At 36.9% G+C, this 26,022-nt stretch overlaps 1 protein-coding gene across 1 annotated transcript in view; it reads right to left on the bottom strand.

The window, feature by feature from the left end:
• SGTB (small glutamine rich tetratricopeptide repeat co-chaperone beta) overlaps positions 1-26,022 on the bottom strand; it is a 39,251-nt gene that overhangs the window by 6,759 nt on the left and 6,470 nt on the right. Inside the window, exons 3-6 of the mRNA XM_008691367.2 lie at positions 23,368-23,471; positions 19,308-19,377; positions 13,990-14,089; positions 2,895-2,999 (exon numbers count right to left, since the gene is read on the bottom strand). Of these exons, the coding sequence (XP_008689589.1) occupies positions 2,895-2,999; positions 13,990-14,089; positions 19,308-19,377; positions 23,368-23,471 (379 nt within the window). The remainder of the gene's footprint in view (positions 1-2,894; positions 3,000-13,989; positions 14,090-19,307; positions 19,378-23,367; positions 23,472-26,022) is intronic.

The following is a 26,022-nucleotide window of genomic DNA, read 5'->3' as shown; positions in this document are numbered from 1 at the left end:
ACAATGTGTTTGGTATACTTAAGGAATGGGACAAAAGCTGATGAGGAGAGAGCACAGAATATAAGTGTGGAAAGATGATGTCAGGGAATAGATGCCAGATCATGTAAGACCATGGTTTGGAGTCTGGATTTTATTCTGGATGCAATGGAGTGACAGATCTGATTTATGCTTTAGAACATTCACTCTGGGGGCAACTGGGTGGCTGGTGGCTAAGCGTCTTGATTCTTGATTTCGGTTCAGGTCAAAATCTCAGGGTTGTGAGATTGAGCCCCATGTTGGGTTCTGTGCTGGGCATGGAGCTTAAGATTCTCTCTCCCTCTGCCCCTTCCCCCTTCTCCTCTCTCTCTCACTCTCTCTCTCTCTCTCCATCTCTCCCTCTCTCTCGCCCCATCTCTTAAAAAAAAAAAAAATAGAAGAAAAGAAAGAACGTTTACTCTGGCTTTTCTGCAGATGATCAACATGGGTATGGGTAGAAAGGCAGCTGGGGCCAGTTATGAAGCTACTGCAGAAGCCTAGGTAAGAGATAGTAATTTAGACTAGGGTTAGAAACAAGATAGCATTGAATGCTTGAGTTCAAGATATATATGGAAACCAGAATTGACAGGACTTGCTGATAGGTTAGTTGTGTCAGGCATGAGTGAAGGATAACTCCTAGGCTTTTGACCTTTTGGCACTGGTAGGTGAATAATGGTACCATTTACTGAGATGGGAAAGATTTAAGAAGGGAACAAAAGTTCTTTGGGGGGCATGTTAGGCTTTAAATGCCTATCAAACAACTAAGTGGAGATGAAAAGTAGTTGAATGTATGAGTATGGAGTTCAGACGTACAACCTAAGAGCTGCATCATCATATACAGTTGAGACTCATTAACAACAGTAGTTATATTCTATCAAGTCACCACAAACAATAAATTAGCAAATAATGAACAACTGCTCCTAGAGGAAACAGAGGGTTGGGCTCCTGTGAGCTTTTGGTCACAACATTTTCACCAACAGATCAAAACATAATCTTATTTTATGTGTGTTCCTTTTTAAAGAAACCTTATTTAATATATATTAATGATTCATTAGCACTGAACCAACAGCCAACAGCACTAACTCATTTCTGATCAAAAATTACATATTTTCTTTGTAAGGCACGCTGCAGCCTTCTTGTAATTAGGAACACTAGACAACACTTCAGCCTACATTTGGGGGCTATGGTAAATAGGGAAATCAACCACAAAAGGCACAAAAATGCAAAAAAAAAAAAAAAAAGCTCTAGAAAGACTGTGAAAATGATGTTCATTTATAGCATGAGAGCTAAAACAAAAAGAGCATCATCTTACCAGACGTCTGCTGAGAACAGGCATGAGAGGTGACTCAAATCTTTCACCCTTCTGTGAATGACCGCAAAAGCACAGTGAGTACTGATTTGGGGGTTACAAAAAATTTCAGCATGTAGGCAAATTCCTAAGTACTGAATCCATGAATAATGAGTACTGACTGTAGATGGAATTTAAAAGCATGGGACTGGATGGACTAAGAAGAGAGAACAGAAAAATGGCAGCAGCAGAGGAGAGCGCCCTGAAGTCCACCATTATATAGAGGCGGTAGAGAAGGAAGAACCAGCAAGGGAAACTGGGAAAGAGCATCCGGTGAAGCAGAAGGAGAACCAGGAAGTGCGATGTCACGGAAGTGGAGAGAACGAAGTATTTCAAAAACATGAAATGGCACCTGGGTGACTCAGCTGGAAAAGCATGTGACTCTTGATCTCAGGGTCATGAGTTCAGGCCCCACATTGGGTACAGAAATTACTTAAATAAATAAACTTTAAAAGAAAAAAGTTAATCATGCCAAATACTAAAACACGCGGCAGGATAAGAACACAGATGTGAACACTGGCCTTGGCAAAATACAGACAACTGGGGACCGTGAGCAGGGCCGTCAAAGTAACAGAGATGGGGGCGCCTGGGTGGCACAGCGGTTAAGCGTCTGCCTTCGGCTCAGGGCGTGATCCCGGCCCTATGGGATCGAGCCCCACATCAGGCTCCTCCGCTATGAGCCTGCTTCTTCCTCTCCCACTCCCCCTGCTTGTGTTCCCTCTCTCGCTGGCTCTCTCTCTCTCTGTCAAATACATAAATAAAATCTTTAAAAAAAAAAAGTGACAGAGGTGGAAGGCCCTATCAGAGTGAGCGGAGAGCAAATGAAACATGAGGGAGATGAGACAGCAAACACAGGCAGCCACGGGAGCGATTCAGAGAAAGAAGAGCTGGGAAATGGCCTCGCTGGGAAAAGGACAGTTCCAATGGGTGATTTCCTGTGACCTTTCCGCATGGAGTCACTGTCACTGTTAAAGGTAGGAAATCTGGTGTTGCAGAAGATAAAAGAGAGGATTCCAAGCATAAAGTCCTGGAGAAGGTACAAAGGGATGAGATATAAGGCATAAGTGAGGCAAGTCTTAGAAAAGAACCCTTCCATTTGAATAGGAACAAAAGGCAGTCTGGAAGGATACAAATGCAGGTGGACTGGTTGATTCAGAAGCAGGAAGAATACTTTTCTTTAAATGCATTTATTTTCTCAATTAAGTGCAAGGGTGGGAAGACCGTGGTAAGGTGAATGTTGAAGGAAGTATGGTAGGATTGTCTGCCAAAATACTAGGTGCTCATTTGAGATTTGTGGCCTTGAACATGAAGTGAATCTACTCAATACAGTTGTATGATTTTCTCCAAAACCAACCATTCATCATACAACTGGTCACCTCTATCCCAAGTCAAAGAAGTTGCAGTCATTTCCTCTCTCAATGGTATATTGATCTTCCTTGCAATATTTAAGCAGGAAATTGAGCACCAAACTTTTAAGAACAGCAAATCTGATACTCCTTGGTACTACTTTGAACATTTTGCCAGAACTTACCCCATTCTCCCATAGGCCTTGCTGTATTTTGAATCAATTGCTATTGCTTTCTCACAATCCTTTATTGCATCTGTGTAGTGACCTAATTTACTCTGAGCAGCAGCCCTAAAAGAAAGAGAAGAGATTTTTATTATAAGCAACCCTCAAGGTGCTAATTTAGATTGTCAGGTACCAATAAAACTACATGTCCCAATTTGTATATCACTGCCAGTAAATATCTAAATCAAACTAAGATAATTCTATAATCCAACAAAAAGATAATTCAGAAGTAAAATTCAGAGAAAATATGCAGGCTGCCTTTCACTGTTTGCTTTGCTAGAGAAAAGACAAGTGAATCATACAACTGATCTACCTACTTATTGCTTTTCTAATTTGCCCAAACAGAAAACTGAAAGCATCAGACATGTGGGATTACTAGGGAAGCATGCAGACTGATGGCTACCCAATGTTATACTGTTAAATGATCACTTTCCTAGTACGGTTAAGATCATCATCGGGCAACTCCAAGATGAAAATTTAACCTACCTGTGTACCTAAATCTGGCTGCAAATGAAGGATGGCAATGCATTCCATCCACTTACCACAGAACCTCAGAGCAACTAAGGACTACTGAATCCCTTCCAGTTACCTCTAACAGAACTCTCCTGGAATAACTTGATTCCAGGGCCTGATGGTATAATTAAGCTCTTCCTATTCCTCCACAAAATCCTGATAGTAGATAGCCCTCTGTTTCCCTGCTGTCATGCTCACTTCAACCCTGAGGGCCATATTAAACAAGCAGAATGACTGTCCTACATGCAAGCTCTTCAAATTAAACATTCCACCATGTCTCCTGCCCTCCATCCCACTCCCACTACTGCCCCATTCACTCTTCTCCAGACTACATATTTCTACATATTCATTCAACTAATATATCTATTGGGGTCTAGCTAATGCACAGACACTTTTCTAGGCATAATGGAGAGAGCAGTAATCAAAATAATATTCCTGGCCTCAACAGTGCTTAGGTTCCGGGGGGGGGGGGGACCGGCAGGCTATAAAGGAAAGGTGGTGGTCAGTCCAGTTTCTGTCAATTTTTTCTTCATATAGCATGACTGAGACTCTCTTTTCAAATTAAGATTATAAAATTTTTAAAAAAAATAAACAGAGTCTCCTTTCTTTCAGTGAAAAAAAAATTAAGGGTAGAAGTTCAGAATTCAACAAACCTGATTTGGTAGTTCATATGAAAAAGAGGTATGGGTTTATTTGACTGAACATTCAACACACACGAACCAGCATGAGAAGGATGGCCATTAAAAATGAACACTAAAAGAAGAGATATAGAACGTATCACTTCCAAATAATTAGAAAGAAAAAAATGAAGTAAAAGTAAGTCAATCAATACCATAGAAGGCAAAAAAAAAAAAAAAAAAAAAAGAAAGAAAAAAGAAAGAAAAAGAGCAGGGAAGGGAGAGGTAGCCAAATAATATCATAGCAGAAAAACAATTCAAACATAAAAGCAACTACAAAGTAACCTACATGAAAATCAGTTTCTCAAATTGTATATATATCACCTAAAACATAATCACACACAGGTTAAAGAAAGGGATAGAAAAAGACAATCAGGCCAACTGAAAACCAAGCAAAAATGCTTATGTAGAAACACAAATATCAGACACGAAGCAAAAACCATTGTTGAGGATAAACAGAGTCATTATTACATAACTGACCATCCTGTTTGTTTAATTTTATGGAAAACATTTACATGACTCAGAAATGAAACATACATGAAAAGTCTCACTCTCATAGAGGAAGGGTGGGCATGGGGTAGACGGGATAAAAATGGGAATAAGACTTCAAAAGGATGAAAAAGCAAATCTTCAAACTGAGTAAAACAGAAACAAACGATGCTAACTGTAGATCAAAAAGAAATCCAGTAACTTTCAAGTAGTATTCTGAGTATGTATCTTTAAAGAGAGAGATTCTAGGAGAAAAGAAATTGTGAAATTTAGTTAGGTTTGCCAGTGGTATAATATTCATATTGTACTATCAATTGAAGAATATTGAAGGGTAGACCTAACGAGTAAATATACTGGTGGTGTTGGAAAGCAGGATTTTCACTCTGGAAGAAAAGAAATCCACATAAAATGGGGAAAGGTGGGGGAGACTTCTGTGACAATGGAATGCAAATTGAAGGTTATCTGTATAAACTGATGATTTTTCAAAAATTATATTTCCTACCTCTGGTCACTGAAGAAGCAATAACACTTCAGTAGCAATGATCATGTTTTGTGACCAGATCCTGGTTTCTAAATACTATTCTCCACTAACTGGAATAGGGGCTATTTGTAAAAATAGTGGAGTTAGATCTAGGGCAAGGAATGTACAAGGCAAATGTGGAATACCTTGTTGTCTCAGGAAGCAAGAAAATGTTCAAAACAAATAAAGTTATATAAAAGGACACATAGCAAGTTTTAAAGGGGCTCCCACTAGCCAAATATGGGATAAATTTAAGTGCCAAAAATAATAATTATGGCAATTTATTATAACACACTGAATAATGACTTTAAAAATTCATGAGTCCATAATAATACTCAAAAAAGTTGGGGTAGGAGGAAGGAGGAGTAAAGTGGAAAAGATGAGAGTGGAAAGAAAGCTCTTCTTTACAGAAATATGTGAAAAAGTACATGTAAAAGACATGATAAAATCAGAAAATCACCATTTTGTAACCATCAGTGTTATTATGATTCAAGGAAAGATCATGAATGAATGGTAAAACATTGAGTAAAAGATTGCTGGGGAATGGGATAGTCACATGATCTCACCCTACAGATAATTTTTAATTACAGAAGGAATAATAAAGATGACGGTCACCACCCTAAGATATCACACTTGGAATCACCACTAATGAACAGTTTGAAATTATGTGCCTCTTATTGTAAGGTAATAAATGGTACACATAACTATTTATGTGAGCTTCATGCCACACTTTAACCTAAAATTAATCATGAGGAAGCAATCACACAAATCCAGATTATGGCACATGGTATAAAATCACTGGTCTAAACTCCAAAAATGTCTATGTCATAAAAATAAATAAATAAAAAACCAGTAATATCTTCTAGATTAAGAGATGAAAGTAACATCTCGCAATGCAATACACAAACACTGACTGGCTTCTGGATCAAAGACAGAGCCATAGAAGGTATTCTAGGGACAAAGGAAGAAATGTCAAACATGCTGACATATAACTGCTTCACTATTAGAAGTCTCTCAAGGAGAGGCAATTCTCCCTTCTAAAATTCACTGTATCAATTCAACTCAAACTTTTGTTGAAACTATAATATGCTAAACCATAAAATCCAAACCAAATACACAGAGATGAAGAGGATATGTCTCTGCCCTCCAATCTTTCACTAACAGAGAAAAACACATGTAAATAAATAATAGTATGTTAAGTGCAACAATGGAATCAAAAGAAGTATCAACAAAGTACCAAAGGAAGAGGCAACATGAGAAAAGTATAGTTAACCCTGTGCAGAGCTGCCTAATAGAGCCTTCTGTGATAAGTAAGTTCTTCATCTGTGCTATCCAATACAGTAGCCCCGGGCCCACATGTGGCTGAAGAGTGCTTGAAATATGCTAGTGCAACTGAGGAACTGAGTTTTTTATTTTAAGTTTAACTTACATTTGACCAGCCACATGTGTCTAGGAGCTACCATTCTGGTCAGCACCACTCCATAAGATATGGTGGGGAAGGGTGCAAGAGCATGGACAGGAGGTTGGGAAGAGAAAAAATTAAGAAAATCTTTCCAAAAGCAACACCTAGAAGTGTCTTGAAGGATGGCTGGCAGTTGACCAGTTAAATAAGGTAGGAAACATTCTAGGCAGAGCACATAAAAGCATGGAGAGATGTCTCAACACGGTACTCTTAAGAAGTCAGCAAATTTCACATTCCATGTGTATAGAGTAGAAAGAAGAATGGAGCAGGAAGGATAATGAAAATAATGAAATTTTAAAAAGGAAAATGACGGGACACCTGGGTGACCCAGTCGGTTAAGCATCTTAAAAGAAAAGAAAAAAAAGCTAAAGCTATCAAGATTGAAACACAGTCATCCTCTTCCCTTCTGCCCACTCTTCTTTCTGGGTCTGATTCTCCCTGCCTTAGTCCCTGTCTTGTTATCAGTATCTGAGGTGAGAAATCAGGGTGTCTTCTGCTCAGTTTACCTTTTCTGTATACCTCCCAAGAGCTCATTTGTTCCCTCCTCTATTTCCATCACTACTCCCTTAGTCCAGGTTCTTAAATTTTGCTAAACTAGCACTTTGGTAACTTCATTTGGCTTCCAGTGTCTACTTGTACTCCCCACTCCAGTCTTCGGACAAAAGGGTCTTTCTAAAATGTGAAATTAATCATCTAATTTTTGCTTTCTTCTTGTTAGATCCAAATACCTATATGATCATATTTAAACTCTTCAGCATGATGCATAAGATCTTTTATAATCTAGGCATTTAAAAAAAATTTGGCTGTTTTTATTAGCCACTTTTTCTTTTTTAAAAAACAGATTATTTATTTGAGAGAGAGAGAGAACACGAGTGGGGGGGGCAGAGGGAGAAGTAGGATCCCCACTGAGCAAGGAGCCCAATGCGGGGCTCGATCCCAGGACCCTGGGATCATGACCTGAGGCGAAGGCAGATGCTTAACCAACTGAGCCACCCAGGTGCCCGAAAGCTTTAGCTTTAGTTCACAAACTGCAAGGTAGGCTCTTTCAAAAGAGGGCCTCTAAGGCCAGGAAAGGGAAGAGAATTTGGGCTATATTCAAATCTTCTGTGAGATGAAGCCAAACATTCCAGTGTCTGAACTGAATATCAATGTGGCCTGCTCTCTCTGCCCCTGCTGTCTGGTTATCAGGGCATAACTAATGAAATTCCAACAGAACAGTATAGTCAGAGTCACCATGTTTTCGGACACCCTCACCTTCTTTACCCTGTTAGAGCAAGAGCATGAATATCACTTGTGTTCTATTTTTATAGAAAACAAGGCAGAAAGAAAAATCACAGGTAACTTACATCTCCCAAACCGTAGGTCATGCATAAATAAGTTACAGCAAAAACCTATTTCTACAACTAGGAATTACAGTTTTTGAAAGAAACAAATATTGAAAGCCTAGAACTATGCTAGGTATATATATATATATAATATCACTCCTCACAATTACCTACCACATGGTTAGTATTACCTCTATCTTACAAGTGAGGAAACTGAAGCTCAAAAAGGTTAAGCGGCTGCCCAAGATCACGGAGCTAGTACATGGCTGACCTGAGATTCGAATCCAAGTTCAGTGAACCAAGTTCAAATCCAAGTGAGCCTAACGACTACATGCTGGTATGGAGATGGAGGAAAACAAAGTGAAAAACAGTGCAGTCTGTGTTCCAATCTTTCTCAGACCTCATGCAGTCACTAGCATTCCTAATTGTGCCTTTTAAACTATGCTGTCCAACCTAAATGCCTTCCTCTATCCTCCATCTAAGTTCTACTGTCCATCAAATCTAGCTACATTTCCAATTGCCCATCACCTGAGAGGCTTCTGGACAAATTCTCTCCATCATACTCTGTCTCTCTCCTGTATACCTTTAATTCCATATATTGTCTCAGTCGTTCAACCATCCCTCCATCCCGAAAACATGAGACAGCTGTGGGTAAAGTAACGTACTCAGCAATGACGTTGTACAAAAGAAATAAGAATACTGTTTAGGGATAAAAGGCACAGAAAGCTAGCTAGTTTAATATAAAATACCATTTCATATTATAAAGTACTTGGAAATGTTTTAAACCTACATTCAATCATTTGTTGTTTTATGTATACAAGTGTTAAAGTGAGTGTCATTGCTTCAACATCACTGGTAATTTCTTATAGCTCTTCTATAGTCCTCCACGCATCCAACAAAAATTGGCTGAAGTCCTGTGAGCAACAGTGCTAGGTACTATAAGGGATACAAAAAGATACAAGATCCAGTCTCTGCCTTCACCTGAAGAAATAAAACAAGTATGCAAATAAAATGAGGCACAACATATGATAAACTGACATAAATGTTATATATCATGGTCACTGAGTGCTAGGAGTAAAGAAAAAAAGCAAAAATAAATCATAGGTTTTCAAGGAAGGACTCAGATTTTCTTGGTACCTAAGCTGAGCCTAAAGCATCCTTAGGATCCTAAATGGCTAAAACAGAAGATAAATACTAAAAAAGAAAGGCTAACGGTTAAGAAATGTACCAACGGATTATTTTCTAACATATAAGAAAGTCACTTCTATAAAAAGAAAACTATACTTCATGCTAGCAAGTTTAATATAAGAACAATATTTTGATTAGGTATAAAACTGTGAAAATGAATATCAAAAGGGAGATTTAGATCTACTATTTTGGGCTTCCAATTTTTGGCAGCCAGCTGGCTAAGAAAAATGCAAGGGGTAGTTGGTGAGATTATAATAGGCTTGTGAGATATTTACAACTACTAGGGTCTAAAAAAATTTTTTTAACCTTTTTTCAATATTTGTATTAAATATACAAATAAGGTTTTCTAATTATTTAACACTAAATTGCTTGGTCTATTACTGAACTCCTCAGGGAAAAAAGATACTATTTAAATGAAAAAAGATAAACATGATTATTGATTTCAACTTAATGATAGCTAAATGAAAAGCAAGCACAGGTATTGCCAAGAATCTCTTTTAATCCAGTACTAGTAAGCATAAGACTATTCATGAACCCTAATCTCATTTGAAATAAATGATTTATTTAGGCTCCAATTTACCATATTCATAGTTAAAAGTGTATGGCTTACCATGGTCTATAAACAAGCAATTTTCTGATAACACCTGTATCATTTAGTGAAACTATTAAATATTTTTGTTCCAAGCATTTCATTTGCTAAATTAAAACATATATATTCATCTGATTACAGAGAATAAAACACAATGCTTGCAGAATTCGTTTTCCACAAATGATGTGGATTTTTAATTTTTCTGAGCTAGATTATTAAGACACATTAATAAGGGACTTTTGGTAAAGGAAATGTAAATTTCTAGGATGCACAATTAACTTCCTTGTGGATCCAACTCTTCCACAAATAACAACTATAAATTCTGGACAAAATACAAAACAAACAAGAAACTAAAAGCAGCCCAGGTGACCATAAGTAGGAAAACGGCGCAGCGACCTGTGGTACACGCAAACAGGAGTATGGCTGAGCAATTAAAAATAAGAACCACTGAGACAAGCAACAACATGGTAAATCGCAAAACCATTAACCTGAGCAAAAACAGTCTCATACAAAAAAGTATATAAGGTAGGATTCCTTTTATGTGGAACTCTCAAAGAAACAAATCTAATCTATAGTAGGGAAATAAAACAAAACAAAACTGTGGTTGCCTCCGGTGTCTGTAGGCAACTGACTCCGAAGTCGCATGTAGAATTTTCAGTAGCTTGATAGGGGGTTTGAGTTACACAAGTGTGATGTATTCGCCAAAACTCAGGCAAAGTACAGGTAAGATTTGTGTACGTCATAATCTGTACATTTTACCTCAAAAGAAAAAAATGCAAAATACTGAAGTCTATTAATGACAGGCATGTTAAAGTATTCAGGGGGACAGTGTACTGATGGCTGTAATTTACCTTGAAATGCATCAAAAATAAGATAGACTAATGAACAGAGGAGTACAAATAGATGAATAAACATGTGACGTAGCAGATATACTAAAATATTAAAGGCAAAATCTTGGTGTGGATGAATGTAAGAGTATTTACTGTGAACTTCAAGTTCGAAATTTTTCATAAAAATGTAAGAGGATCCCCCAAAAAAAGAAGATAAATGACCCTAGATTAATTCAGAACAACTCCTGTCTGATTAACATCATTTCCTTTCTTATTTTAACAGACACACTACCAGACTGGTAAATCAGAGAAAGACAACTGACAACATATTTGGACCCCAATAAATTGGGATTTCTCTTCATATTCTGATCAAAAGCAAAAAAACCCAGACTGCATAATGATAATATTAAATATAACACAGAATTAATGATATAATAAATAATATTTAGTTAATAATATAACATATAATATATAATTGCAACATACAATTGTACAGTATTATTATACAATAATAATAGTGTTGTGTACAACACTCTTTACTAGACCGCTTCCTAGCGCTTATATGTATTAACTATTTAATCTCTACAAGGCATAGATATATGAGGTAATTTGCTCAAGGTCACATACCTAGTAAGTGCCAGAGCCAGAAATTAGAATTCGCAGAGTCTGGGTCAAAAGCCCTGCTCTTAACCACTTCCCTATGATTGCTCTCTTAGTTGACTTCATAACTGACGTAATGTAATATATGGCATTCTTAAGTCTGTGGATGACATGAAACCAGGAGCAAAAGCAAATACGTTACTTCACAAATTATCCAAAAAGATGAAGGGTCATACACATAAGAGACTGTAACAAGATAAAATTCTATAGGCATAAAATAGAAGATCCTGCATTTGAGTACAGAAAACCAACTATACCTCCAGTGACAGCACTGGTGCACAGCAGGTGCTTGGCAAGAAACTGTCAAATGAAAATATGATTGATTGACAAAATAAAGAGAATGTGTGAAACAGAGATACTTAAATAAGCCCCAAAAGCAAAATATGAATTTAATAAATAATACTACAAAATGTTAATGTATAATTGTATTATCTAGAAGTAGGTTAAATGAGAACTGTACAAGACTGATGTGGTCAGACCAATTCCAGAAATACTGTGTAAATTCCTGGGAACTACACATACAGGTAAACTGGAACAAATTTAGAGCAAAAATCCAGAACATAAAAATGTATTATCTGAGGTAAAACTGAAGAAGCTGTGAACATATAATGTGGAGAAAAGAAGTCAAGTGAACAGGGTAACAAACTTCAAAATGTAAGGTACTATTATGAAAAAGGAGGATCACAATTATTCTGTAATTGCCCTTAAGAATAAAAATAGAAACTGCCAACTGAGATTAGCTGCAAGGGTTTCAGGCAAACAAAGTCAGTGTCAACCACAAGGAAGACTTTTCTAACAGAGAGGACCACAAAAGAAAAGGCGAGGGAGAAGGGGCTACCTCACAAGGGTATGAATCCCCTAAAGGGAATAAGGATAACTCAATGAGAGATTATACCAAAGTAACTTAAAGATCTCACCCAAATCTAAGAACTTACTATATAATAAAAGGTAATTTTTATACATTTCTGTCATAAAAAGTTCCAGGTTGGTTAATATAGATACCATTCACCAAAACACACTTGCGATGATAAAATTTAAATGTGAAAGAGAAATAAGAAAAGTTATTCGTCAAGTATGCAAATGGGGAGAGCTTTAAGATTGAAACATCAGAATAAAATTGAAAAGAAAGGAAAAACAAACTTGTCTACATCAGTACTTAAAACTTTTACGTACGAAAAACATTAAAAGGCAAACAGTAAGCTGTGCAATTAGGACAAATGGATTATACCTTTGATATACAGCTATGCCGTACAAGTTAGTAGCCACAAGCTACATGTGGCTATTGCAATTCAAATTAATTTAAATTGATCTTCAATTGATTAAACACTAAAAATTTGCTTTCTCAATTGCACTAGCCACATTTCAAGTGGTCAATAGCCACTCTGGCTAGTGGCTACCGTATTGAACAAGGCAGATACAGAACATTTCCATCACTGCAGAAGTACTATTGGAACTTTAATATTTAAAACAGATTAATTCAGTTCAGGGAATTCATTACATAGTTAAGAGAAGAGCTAAGATGCCAACAGGCATTGTTGTGCAGCAATCCAGAGATGAGGAACAACAGGAAGCCATTACCATCCCTAAGACAGAGGACGAAGTGTAGGGTCCAAAACCCAACATCACCTGGCAAAAGCCGGGACCATAGCAGGTGTCTTGGGTGGGGGCTGGAGACAAGGATGAGAAGCGGCCCCTGCTGGATAAACACCCTATTGTAAAAAAAAAAGGGGGGGGGAGAAATACCCCAACTTCTCTCCTCCTCTGTCCTCCAATCTCCTGCCAGCACCTCCTGTGGCTGAACCCAGACAAAACCCAGGTGATAAAGGAGCCTGGAAAATGTAACCTATAAGGGTCAGACCCTCTGTTTAAAAGGGCAGAAAAGGGAAAAAAGAACTATGAGGTCAAACAGACTAAAGCTTGCCACAGGGACAAAGAGAGAATTTAAAAAAACCCACAAATGCCCAGCATCTGAAAAATGTCCAACCTTACCAGTAATTAAATATAAATTAGAACAACTACTATTAAAATAAAATAATACTAAATTAGCAATAATAAATGATAAATCAGGTACTTAGTGCTAAAAAGCATATGGCAAAAACAGATACACTCATACACTCTTAGGGAAGGAATCAATTTCCAAAATTTTTCTAAGAAGTTTGAATAATTTTGCAACTAACATCAACAAAATTTTAACTGTTTACACTGTTAAACCAAATGAAAGCAACTCCAAGGACAAATTCAAAGTCCAGAAAATCTAAATTTCAGAAAATAATTTGAGAAACAAAGCTTTTCACTGCAGTTTCATCATATTGAAAAGAAATGAACACCCTCAAAGTTGGCCAGTAGGTCAGCAGGTATATAAATTAAGGTATATTAAAAAATAATAATAAAATAAATTAAGGTACATGTATCCATTTACTAAAAAATAACGAGTGCTTTTTGCCCCCCACCATGATAGGTACTGGAAATATAAAAAAATGAGGAGGTAATAATAGACTAATCTGTATCCATTTAAATAATGTTTAGAAAGAGTTTCAACAAAGTAAGGATATGTTTATGACATGCCAACTGAATTGCAATGACTCTGAAATGATTAAACTCACGTTAAACAAAATATGCCAAAAGGCGAGTGAGTAACAGTGATGAGCTCTGAGTGATAATTTAATGAGGTTTTATTTTTTCCTTCTTTATACTTTTCTGAACTTTTAAAATTTTCAAAATGAATTTTACAGTTCTCCTTCAGAACTATTAATGCAAATTACAGTTTAAGAACTGCAAACCTGCCACAATAGTGCTAGCTTACCTGTTGCAATAATAAACCGCATTATTTGGATCTAGTTCTATTGCCTGTGTGTAACAATCCACAGCAGCAGAATAATTTTCTTCTTTCATGTGGTTATTGCCTGAAATAATCAATATGTACAGTAAGTACAATACACACAAAAAACTATAAAGTCCAAAGGGTAAATGTGAATCACAGAAACTACAATAAGATGAAGGTCAGCAAGATGATTTTTCTTTTTTTTTATTTTTTAAGTAAACTCTACCCACAAAGTGAGACTTGAAAACTCACAATCCCAAGATCAAGAGTTGCATGTTCTACCAACTGAGCCAACCAGGAGCCCCATCAACATGATTTTTCAGTGGCACTAGAGAAAATTGTTATATTGTACTATACAGTTGATACTCCTTAGCCATCAGTGTGTTTGAATGATTTTAATGATGCAAAGTCTTAAAAAATTGTTTGCATACCTTATAAAATCCAGGCTTCATTAAGTGAGTAAATGCAACAATTATGGATATCTCGCGGCAAAATCTAATCTCTTCTCACCTTCCTTATCTTCATCTCTCTCCTTTCTTTTCAGAGCTGCCCACCCCATTCCAGATGCAACACCCTTCTCAATCATCATCTCAATCTGGACTCCCTCTTCCAGTCCTTCCCTGTCAAAACATACACCTGCTGAATAGCCAGTCCCGCAGAACTCTGCTGTATGGGCAAACTGGTAAAATGATCATGTTAATATGTTATTGGCAGATAATATTTTTACGTGCTACTCCTTCCAGAGATAGGTTTTAAAAGGGGATAGGTGGACATTAATTTGTAGAAAGACAGAATTTCCGATACCAAGGCTAGCCCACAGGGTACTAATTTTCAAGAAGGGCATCTACAGATAAATCTGGCAATAATTTAGCTAGGCTAACTACTAGCCAGTAAAATAAGGGATTTCCTGTGGCTATCTTCTGTATTCCATGAAATGGAAAAAAGTGTCCTGCTCACTGATTAATAAACACTGTTCAAAATCTAAATTTTAAAACACTGTTTAAGAGGAAAGATTTACATCACAAAGCCTATATTATTCCTTCCAAATTTCTCTAAACCAGAAGCTCTCCTGTTAGGTTGGTCTTTTAATAGATCATTAGCTACTTAATGGGAGGAGGAGGGTATAACTTCAAAAGGAACAGAAACAGGAAAATTAAAGGAAATGCAGGGAGACAAAAGCATCTAAAATCATGCAAAAGTGGGGCATCTGGGAGGCTCAGTCTGTTAAGTATGACTCTTGATTTTGGCTCAGGTCATGCTCTCAGGTTGTGAGATTGAGACTGAGATGGAGCCCCTGCATTAGGCTCCACGCCTAAAATTCTCTCTCTGCCCCTCCCCACCTTTCTCCCCATCTTAAATAAATAAATAAATAAATAAATAAATAAATAAATAAATAAATAAATAAAATCATGCAAAAAGTTACTACAAATTAAGAATCAGAAATGAATATAAAGAGCGACCACTAGAGGCACTTGGGTGGCTCAGTCGGCTAGACATCCGACTCTTGATCTCCACTCAGGTCATGATCTCAGGGTGCAGGATCGAGCCCCACATGGGGCTCTGCACTCAGTATGGAGACTGCTTAGGATTCTCTCTCTCCCTCTCCTTCTGCCCCCATCCACACTTGCACAGGCGCATATGCATTCCCTCTTAAAAAAAAAAAAAAAAAAGAAAAACAGTGACCACTAATAGCTATGTGGTTTCTTTTTGAGGTGATAAAAATGTTCTATAATTGTGGTAATGGCTGCACAACTCCATGAATATACTACAAAACCAATGAATTTGTACACTTCAAAGGAGTAAATTGCATGGTATGCAAATTATAGCTCAATAAAGCAGTTTCTTTTTTTTTTTTTTTAGATTTATTTATTTTAGATAGAGAAAGAGCGAGTGGGAGGAGGGACAAGGACAGAGGGAGAGAGAATCTCAAGCAGACCTCCCCCCTGAGCGTGGAGCCCAAGGCAGGGTTTGATCCCAAGACCCCAAAAATCATCACCTGAGCTGAAACAAAGAGTCAAATGCTCAACCAACTACACCACCAAGGCCCTCAATAAAACTGTTTTTAAAAAAAAAATTTTTTTAATTAATTTAGATACCCATCCCCAAAAAGTAACAACTATAAAACCTCTAAGGAAGCTAAGAGGATTACAGAGTTCTTAGGACAGAGCACGATAATATTAACTCCATGAGCCTACGTACTTAAATAGGTTTGTTTCTTCTGTGCAAAAGGAATTTTCTGGGTTATGTGGATTTTCTTTTTGCTCTTGGGCCTTTTCATCTTGGGTTCTTAGGGAGTCCTCTGGCTCCATTACAGACCCCAAAAGTTAAAGCCAGAAATAGACACGACCACTTAACTCATGCTCTAACTAGTATCCATTGTGCTTATTTCTTACCACACTTTCTTGAGGCAACAACGAAGGTGTTGTGCAATGACCAGAACATTCCAACTGCCAGGCCAGAAAAGCGCTGATAGGAAGGGAATGCCTAGAAGACCACACACCACAGGTCCCCTTCCCTGCCCATGATCACGTGCTGACAACATACCGATCCGCAGCCGTGATCATGCACTCCCGGCCTGCTGCCTGCTCTCTGGCACGTACTTCCTTAAACCTCTCCCTGGAAAACTCTAGGTGTCCGCTTTGCGGGCAGAGGGCTGGGTTGTTAAGGCTTGCGTTGCCACCTCCCCCAGTTGCCAGTACCTGAAATAAATTTCTCCTTTCTCTTTTCGAAACCCTCCTCTCTTGAGTTATTGGATACTCCTGCAAGAGTTTATCCGAATTTGTTGGCGACAGTGTTGGCAAACCCAGCCAGGAGCTGTGCTTCCGACTGTCTAGCCCCCTTGAAATTCCCGGGGACAGAGCAGCTGGCCCCAGCAGCACCAGGGCTCACCCTTTTCCTTCCTGAGTTAGCAGCTGTGACAGATCGTTCGCTAAGAGGGAGGCATTATCCTCATTATTATTAATATTAAAATCTATTGTATGTCTTTTCCTGTAAACCACATCAAATGTCTACATACTATATGTATATATACATTTATATATATTAATAAGCCTGAAGTCACAAAATAGCTAACCTACAAACATTCAGGACACAGATGAAGAAAGTCATAAGGATAAATATAACCGAGCATTGTATAGCACTTTATGCTTACATGGTATTCCCCTATAAAACTGTCTCCTTTAACCATCAAGACAACCTGTAAGATACACCTATACTTCTGTGATGTGTCAGGGAATGACAGAAATGAAACCATCTTGGGTTTGTCTGATCTTACTGCAGCTCTTCAGAAACAAAACACACAAAAATATTTGACAACAACCTTTCAGGAAGGTACTAGCTGGCTAGAAGCCTTGATTAACACAGATAAGTGTAACACACGGCCTGAAATAACCTTATGCTTGACAATCTCCAATAGCCCTGTGGGGCTCTGCACTGGGTGTGGAGTCTGCTTGAGATTCTCTCTCTCCCTTTCCCTCTGCCCTTCCCCCCCCCAACGCACGTACTCTCTCTAAAACAAAATAAAATAAGATAAATAACAATTGCTTTAACTTTGTGTATAACATGTCTTAGATGTGACATGTCTTAGGAAAAACAAAGAATAAAAGCTTTTGGTTAAAGGTGAAAGCAAGAGGAGTTCAGTTACCCATGCTGGGACAGTGAACGACTCTGCATATCCTCCTAATCCTCATCTTACCAACATTCACTATATCATAGCAAACTGTGTGGGGAATGCAATCTCCTATAGAAGGAGTAAACATGAGGGACAATAATAAAATTTCAATTTGCCATTCATTCAATATTATCCTCAGTGATTTCACACACTACAGAACTGAGCAAGAAAAAAAAAATCAGGTTAAATTGTTTCAATTAGAAACTAAATGTATAGAAAATGCACTTCTATCTGGATAGCTTAAATTCAAATTCTTCGGGGAGCAGTCGTGACTCAAATGACAACGAGGATCTGGTTGTTGCTTTATTATTATTTTTTTTAGATTTTTTTTATTTATTTGAGAGAAAAGCACAAGAGGGGATAGGGGGGCCTGCAGCAGGAGAGGGACAAGCAGACTCCCCACTAAGCAGGGAACCCAACGTGCGGCTTAATCTCAGGACCCCAGGATCATGACCTGAGCCAAAGGCTTCACTGACTGAGCCACCCAGGAGCCCATCCTTGTTACTTACTTTTGCATGTAATTTATGAAAGGCATCATTCTAAAATTTTAAGTCACTGTAGTAGTACCATTTCTTAGAGGAAATAAGAGATTGAAAATCAAAAGCAGTGTATTTGTTGGAAATACAGAACTTTATAATGTAATTCTATGACAATAATAGTAAAAATGCAGGCAAAGATATTAAGACAATGTTAGGATTTAGGATTACAAAATTATCTATCTAGGTAAGTAAATCATGATCTTACAGTACCATGAAACACTATGTGGCCATTAAAAACAGTGATAAAAGTATGTATTTATAAATTTAATAGAGAGGGTAAGGCCCAAGGAATAGGAAAAGCATACTTTCTTCCATAGCTACCATTTTAGACACCAACTGGTTTGTTTGTTTTTTTAATAACTGAACTACATTCTTCAATGTAAAAAAAAGTCCAGAAAAATGGTTCTGGACCAATTTTATATAGCTTCAGAATGTGGCATATTCTTGGCTCTCATTCACTGCCAATATCAAAACTGCCCTCCAGCTTCTTAGTACAAATCTTGTATGCCTAACCTGACTTTCCTCTATAGCTTAACATAAGTGACATGATAGAAAAATTGAACACAGATCCTCAACAGTGACTTATTTATTAGAACCAAGAAGGCTTCAAGAGCCACTATTAGAAGATGTAGTAATGTAGTAATTAAATGTACTAGCTAATAAGTAAGTCAAGTGCCATGTACATGCGTTAACAAATTTCAAAGAACTCAAAAACACTAACTATGTACAAGAGTTAAAATAATACTGAAAGTTATTTTCATCTCTTTAAACATAAAAAAGAATTTGGGATCCTAGAGTACCCATAGCAAATTCAGTTATAAGTAACCACCCCTTAAGTTATTTGTTTTCCAAGTTTTATTCATGACAGATCTGCTTCTCTTGAAACAAGGCATAACTATATTGCTCACAAGCCCTTCTATGTTTCCAGGCTTCTTCCCTATCACATGTATTTCTGTTTCACAAATACCATGTGGTCTTATGACAATCCAGTCCTGGCAGTGTAAACCAGATTCTTATCAACTGACAGAGTCATTTTCTCCAGAGTTTCAGAAAACTTTACTAAATAAATAAGTTCTCTATGAAATCCTCACCTTCATCTTTTAATTGGTCAGCTTTGCCCACATCTTCAGGCACTGAGTTTGAGAGAGGCAGAATGTCATTCTGAAATTAAATAAAAATCAATGTATTTCCATTTACCTACATAAAAAAGAGTCATCCCCCAGAACTATAAATAATAATGAATAACCTGTATTACAGTAACTCCATCCATAATTGCATGTGATGAAATTTAACTTGCAAATAAAAGTGTTAGAAAGAAATAGGGGAAAAGTCCTCTAATACATACTTTTTTTAGAAAAATGAATATGTAGAATTTCTCGAGAAAATAATGGGTTACTGTGAATCATATTTTTTAACTTGCTTTTCTGAGATCAAAAAATTCTACTTCATGCACAACAAATATAAATAATCAGTATACTTAAAACACTATAGCCATTAAATAAAGGCAAACTATAACATGGGTAATGGAAATAAGTTGACTAGTTTACATTTATGCTATAAGTTTATTACATATTTTATTGACAAATACATTTTCTGTGAATGGAAATGCTTCACTGTTTTAAATGAACATGCTGCTGAAAATAAATTCATTATATTAAAAAATAAAAACAGGATATTTTGTTATCCAAATTATGTATTAGCTATAGTTGTGAAGCTTTGTTTTTCTAAAATTCCTAATAAATTCTATTAAATTCTAGTAAAATAAATAAATAGATAACTAGTATACAAAGAATAGGAATAAAAATACATTCAAGAGATTGTTTATATTAGTGAAAATCTTGAAACATAATGTTTAATGTCTAAAGAGATATCCTAGTAAGTCAAAATCACAGTTTACAAAAAGAAGCACTAATAATATGATCCTATTATTTAAATACATTCACACACAGATATACATGCACACAGGTTAAAAAACAAAGACAGGAAAGGTCTAACACAAAACGTTAACTGTAATATTTGGAGTTACAACTTTCTGTCTCTTCTTTATATCTTTCCATGTTGACCAATTTTTTTTAAACAATGGACATATATTAATTTCATCATAAAATAAAAAAACATTGTGAATTTCCTGTTTTCAGTAGCTACTATCATCCTCAAACCTCCTTTGCATTCATAAGGTTCAAACCAAGGCACACGCAGGCATATCTTGAGTGGCACTGGGAACACAATGCATTTTTTTCCATTTTGAAAGATCTTTTTTAAAGTGTGCTGCTTTTACACTTGACTCTGAAGTTCATGAGTAAATCTATAGTTCTCAAGAAAAAATAATTTGTAGCTAATATACTTATGTACTACATTTAGAATATATTCACCATGTTCTTTGTCTTGACTATAGTTTCAAGAAACTTGATAACGCTAATGTTGGAAATATACTTCTCTACACACAAATTTTCTCAAGTATAAAATCATTCATCAAGTATATGAGTTCTTCTTATTTTTTGTAATCTTTCTCTACTAATCAGTTTTTCTAAACATAAAGTATTGGAATAAAATGGGATAAAAATGTACAGAATTGAAATGGAAATCCTTGTAACTAGAGGCCACTACGTAAAATTGACTATGGTCTCCTAGGATGTTAAGTGTAGTTCAAGGACACATGACTGCCCTGCAGTATTTGCTGTCAGGATTTCTTCTATTTCACATCTTCTAACAAGGCTGGGCAGTTAAAGCATGGGGGAAAAGTGGCTTTTTTTGAGTCACAAAAAAATGGCATATTGATAGATGGACTCTAATCCATTCTGTCTTCTAAATCCTTCTGAATTATTTTAATAAAATTGCCACAGTTTTATATCTTTGAAAACTAATTCTCATATTCATTGAATACATTTGAGCAGCTCATAATGTGGGGACACATATATAAAAGGAATGAATCCATTTAGTATATAAACTTAACTGGGGGAAAAAACACAAGAGCAGTATCCTAAAACTAAAGAAACCAACATAACAACCAAGGACACTTGGTAAGACGAGTAATTTCTTTGTTTCTAACGTTTTTATTTTCATTCCAGTTAGTTAACATACAGTATTATTTTAGCTTCAGGTGTACAATATAGTGATTCAATAACTCCATACATTACGTGGTATTCACCACAAGTGCCCTCCTTAGTCCCCATCACCTATTTTACCCATCCCCCCACCCCCCACCTCTCTGGGAACCCTCAGTTTGTTCTCTATAGTGAAGAATCTGTTTCTTGGTTTGTCTCTCTTTTTTTACCCTTTGCTTGTTTGTGTGCTTCTTAAATTCCACATATGAGTAAAATCATATGGTATCTGTCTTTCTCTGACCGACTTATTTCGTTTAGTATAATATCCTCTAGTTCCATCCACGTTGTTGCAAATGGCAAGATTTCATTCTTTTTTATGGCTGAATAGAGACAAATAATTTCATTAATTATAACAATCTTGATGCTGCTTCAGGCAAGTTTTAGACTCCCTCTGAGGTACTATGCTAACAAACACACGTGTGATGAAGTTGCTGCTGTTAAATAGGAATAACAAAGGATTGATAGCACCAAAAACACTATGCAGATACACAATGGAACCAAGTTCCAAGAAATTATATTTTTAAAATAGTAAGTAAAAAAAAATTTACAATTAAATATAATCACAATTAAATATAATAAGAGAGAAAGAAAACAGAGCCCTATTTAAACAGAGTGCAAAAGTCAATTTGAGCCTTCCGGGAGGTAAAAAAAAAAAAAAAAAGAGTTCTGATCTCTTCAGTATGAGGTCAACAGTGACAGGAGCTAAGGAAGAAATCCAAATGTTTTCTCAAGCACAGGCCTCTTGGGCATCTAGGAGTTAAATAAAGTCAGCTTCAACCATGGGCATATCCAGCCAACTGAGATGGGGTTCCCTAAGGAGGCCAGAAGCCCCGACAATCAAAGAACCACAGCAGCCAAAGCAAAGCAAAGGGGAATTTTCTGATGGGGAGCACAAAGACATGTCACTATCTCCTTACATCTTTGTCATATGATTAGAATTGATCTGTCTGATAACCACATTATTCTTTTCTCCAAGTATAGAAAGATAGAACAGTATACTGCCAAATTGCCATCTTCGTTGCAGCTCTCAGAACCTCTCCCAACAAGTTCTAAAACAGTGTGGTAGTCCCAGCAACGTCCCTGCCAAGCTGAAGAATACATGCTTCAGCCTCTCGCCTGAGTTCCTCATTCTGTACTGAAGCTTGAATACAGAACTAGAATAACAGAAGGAGTTCATGAGGCACCAAAATGTAATGAAAAACCACATGGGAGGTCACTCTGGGGCCCTAAAGTCAGTAACCTTAAAATTTTTCAGACAGTTTAAGGGACGCCTGGGTGGCTCAGTCAGTTAAATGTCAGACTCTTGATTTCGGCTCAGGTCATGATCTCAGAGTTGTGAGACTGAGCCCTCCATTGGGCTCCACACTAGGCATGGATGGAGCCTGCTTAAGATTCTCTCTCTCCCTCTCCTTTCACCCCTCGCTGCTCTCTGCTTATGCTGTCTCTCGAAAAATCAATCAATAAATAAAACTGTCTTTAAAAAAATTTTTTTTCAGGCAATTTTATGGTCCGTGTTCTCTGAAAAGGCCAGAAACCAGAGACCATTACAAACAGTTCTTGAGAGTAGGGATATCAGAAAACTTGGCTTTCGGCATTACCTGTGCACAATGACCCTTAACCTTCCCCAGTTTTAAAGAGCCCTATCAATGGCCAAATTTGATGAAATCTGCTTCAAAATGATGATTCAATTCCTGATGAATCTATTTCTATGTAGTTGTTTCATAAACAGGAAAATTTTGTTTTTAACTTGTATTCCATGTCAGAAATCTAAAAATGCTCAGATACTATAAAGGACTTAAAAAGCAACTAAGACATATCATTAAATATAAAAGAAGGTGACAGGATGAAAATAGCTACTAATATGAAAATCTAAAGCATGTTAAAAGTGGTATTTTAGGTCCCCAGTCATCTCCACGTGGACCATCCACCTTACACCCAGAAAGAAGTTAGTTACATAAAGGCCTAGCCCCTCAAATGTTAACAACTCAACATAATTATCATGGTCATCCTTAAATCAGATACTAATGAGAAAACAGTGACAGCTTACCTTACAGAAGGAATTGGTGAACATTTCTGTCAAAGGCTGTGAAACTGCTAGATGGGTATCTTCTGGGCTGATTTTAAAAACTGTCTCCAAGCACTGAATTGCAACTTGAAATAAATTTGAATAGTGAAAAAAAAAAATTAGCAACCTAAAAAAAGAAACGACCTTTTTTTCTGGTAGAAATCTGCACTCTGTGCAATCTGTGGTAATTCAGTATTTATGATCACAGAACATAAGGAAAAACTAAATGGTTCAGCTACATAGAGATTTCTGTTTATAGACCAGCTGCTGAGGGAAGACAACTTGATCTCTTATTCCTTACTTAAGGAAAAATGTTACCTAGAATATAATTTCTCAATATATCCATTACATCATATTCTTATTGAAGCAAGTCATTAACAACTGACTCCTCTCTGCCAATATCTGATTAACCACCAATGTTCTAATGCCTTGAATAAAACAAACAAAAAAATCTTCTTTTTTCAATGTGAGAAACAGAATTCTCAACCTGACCAAAAATAGGAACAGAAACAAATTCTGGCTCATAGGGGGCATTAAATATTAATCCTGGCATATTTACTTATGTGAAAATAGGTGGACTTTAAAAAAATTCATTCATGCCTGCAAATTTACCCCAAGCACCTACTATGTGCAAGGTGCTGTCCTAAGGTGGTAGAAATACAGCAGTTAACCTGAAGACAAAAATCGCTATCCATGTGATGAAGCTTACATTTAAGAGAAGGAAGCAGACAAACACAAAAATATACGGCATGTTAAATAGTGATAGGTGTGTCATCTGCATTTGGTATATGACAAGATAACTGATATGGCCAGGGTACGGATAGTGTGGAAAGACGTGGTGGGAGATTATGCTAGAAAGCAAGTCTGTTGTTAGATGACAAGGCACCTTACATAACATTCTTAAAGAATGTGCACTTCACTACTACGGGCAAATGAGTTACCCAGAAATGACAGGATATCTTTCTTTCCTGTAATTGCCCTGGTTTGGACCCCTTGTTTGTTTAGATCATTTAAGTGGGAACCCTCCCCGATCAGAGTGGTCATTTCCTTTACTCTGTCATGTAGCTGGTACCTGATTCTATTACTGAACTTATCATACTCTATTACATGCATTTAACTGTCTGTCTCTCACATTAGACTGTCTCTGAAGATAAGGACTGTATCTGACTCATCTCAGACTTAAACAGATCTGGCAAATAATAGGTGTTCAATAAATTTAATCTACGTCTTTGTTTACAATGGAAGTAATAGTTTAATTACAGAGGAAATAACAACAATAAAATCTGTAGAGAAAAGCACTTCTCCCCTCCAAAACACTAATGCACAGCCATGGGAAAGAGGGACAGTACACAATCAGGTCCTTAACCAAAACCCAGAGTATGTAACTTTACTGCTAAACACTGACAGGTGAAAAGTCCATGTGGTAACTGAGGGATTTTGATGCTCTATCCTGTTGCAATTGAGTCCAGCTCCTTTATCTCTGCTGCCACTAATCTTAAAACATACATCTGGTACATAGTAGACACAATTAAATATCATTAAAGGAGGTGGCTGTTTTGTTTTAAACACAATTAGTTGGTGTGTGTTTTTTCAAACCACTTTACTGAAGTATGATTGACACATAAAAAGCAGTTTATATTTAATGTCTGTAACTCCATGAGTTTGGGGATAAGTATATACCCATGAAACCATCACCACCATCGAGGCCAGAGACATACTCATTACCTCCCAAAGTTTCCTCTCACCACCTTTATTATTGTGTGTAGTAAGAACACTTAACCTAAGATTTACCTTCTTATCAAACTTAAAGTACAGAACACAGTTAGTGATAGGCACTGGGCAGACTAGTAAGTCCCTAGAACTTGATTATCTTGCATAACTGAAACCATGTACCCTTTGACCATCACCTCCCTATTTTCTCCTTCCCCAGCCATTGGCAACCATCACTCTACTCCCTGATTCTATGAGTTTGACTATTTTAGATTTCCTATATAAGTAAACAGAATTGCTTGACAGGTAAACCCAGTTGCCAAACTGTTCAGCCTTGATGATGATAGTGTGGGCGGAGAGATTGAGGCAAAGGCCCAACTGGAATGGGTTCAAAAAAGAATAGGAGAGGAATTAGAAAAGGCAAGTATAGACACCTCTTTCAAAGAGTTTTCCAGCAAAAGGAACACAAAAAGAGTAGGCGTGGGGGGGGGGGGGAGTACGACAAGAACTCAGGACTACCTCATTACCATTTTTCATCCAGTAGGAAGGAAAAAAAAAAAAAACAAATAACCCAGGTGCAATAATTTATCTTTCTTTTATCTCAAGATTCTCATTTATGAAACAAGGATTATTACATTCAATCCTCCTTTCAGGAGGTCATATTCAGGAATAAGTCATACAAATATAAACAAATACTGTATATAATTATTATTCCACTTTAACAACAAACAACAGTTGTGCATTTGGTACTGATGAGGAGCAGAGCAAGTGAAGAGTTCTATTCAATACTACCATAGCCCATCCATACAGCATGGTACTCAAAAGCCACCATACGCTAGGTACCTGCCATCACTGATTCTGATGCTCTTGACGAATTTATCAGATGGAGAGGAGGCAGACAGCTTCACCTAACAGACTGAGAAATTA

This window comes from Ursus maritimus, unplaced genomic scaffold (assembly GCF_017311325.1).
Source record: "Ursus maritimus isolate PB19 unplaced genomic scaffold, ASM1731132v1 scaffold_5, whole genome shotgun sequence".
In the NCBI taxonomy this organism is placed as follows: domain Eukaryota; kingdom Metazoa; phylum Chordata; class Mammalia; order Carnivora; family Ursidae; genus Ursus; species Ursus maritimus.
The sequence above is the reverse complement of the archived record's forward strand: the minus strand, read 5'-3'. Positions and strand labels throughout refer to the sequence as shown.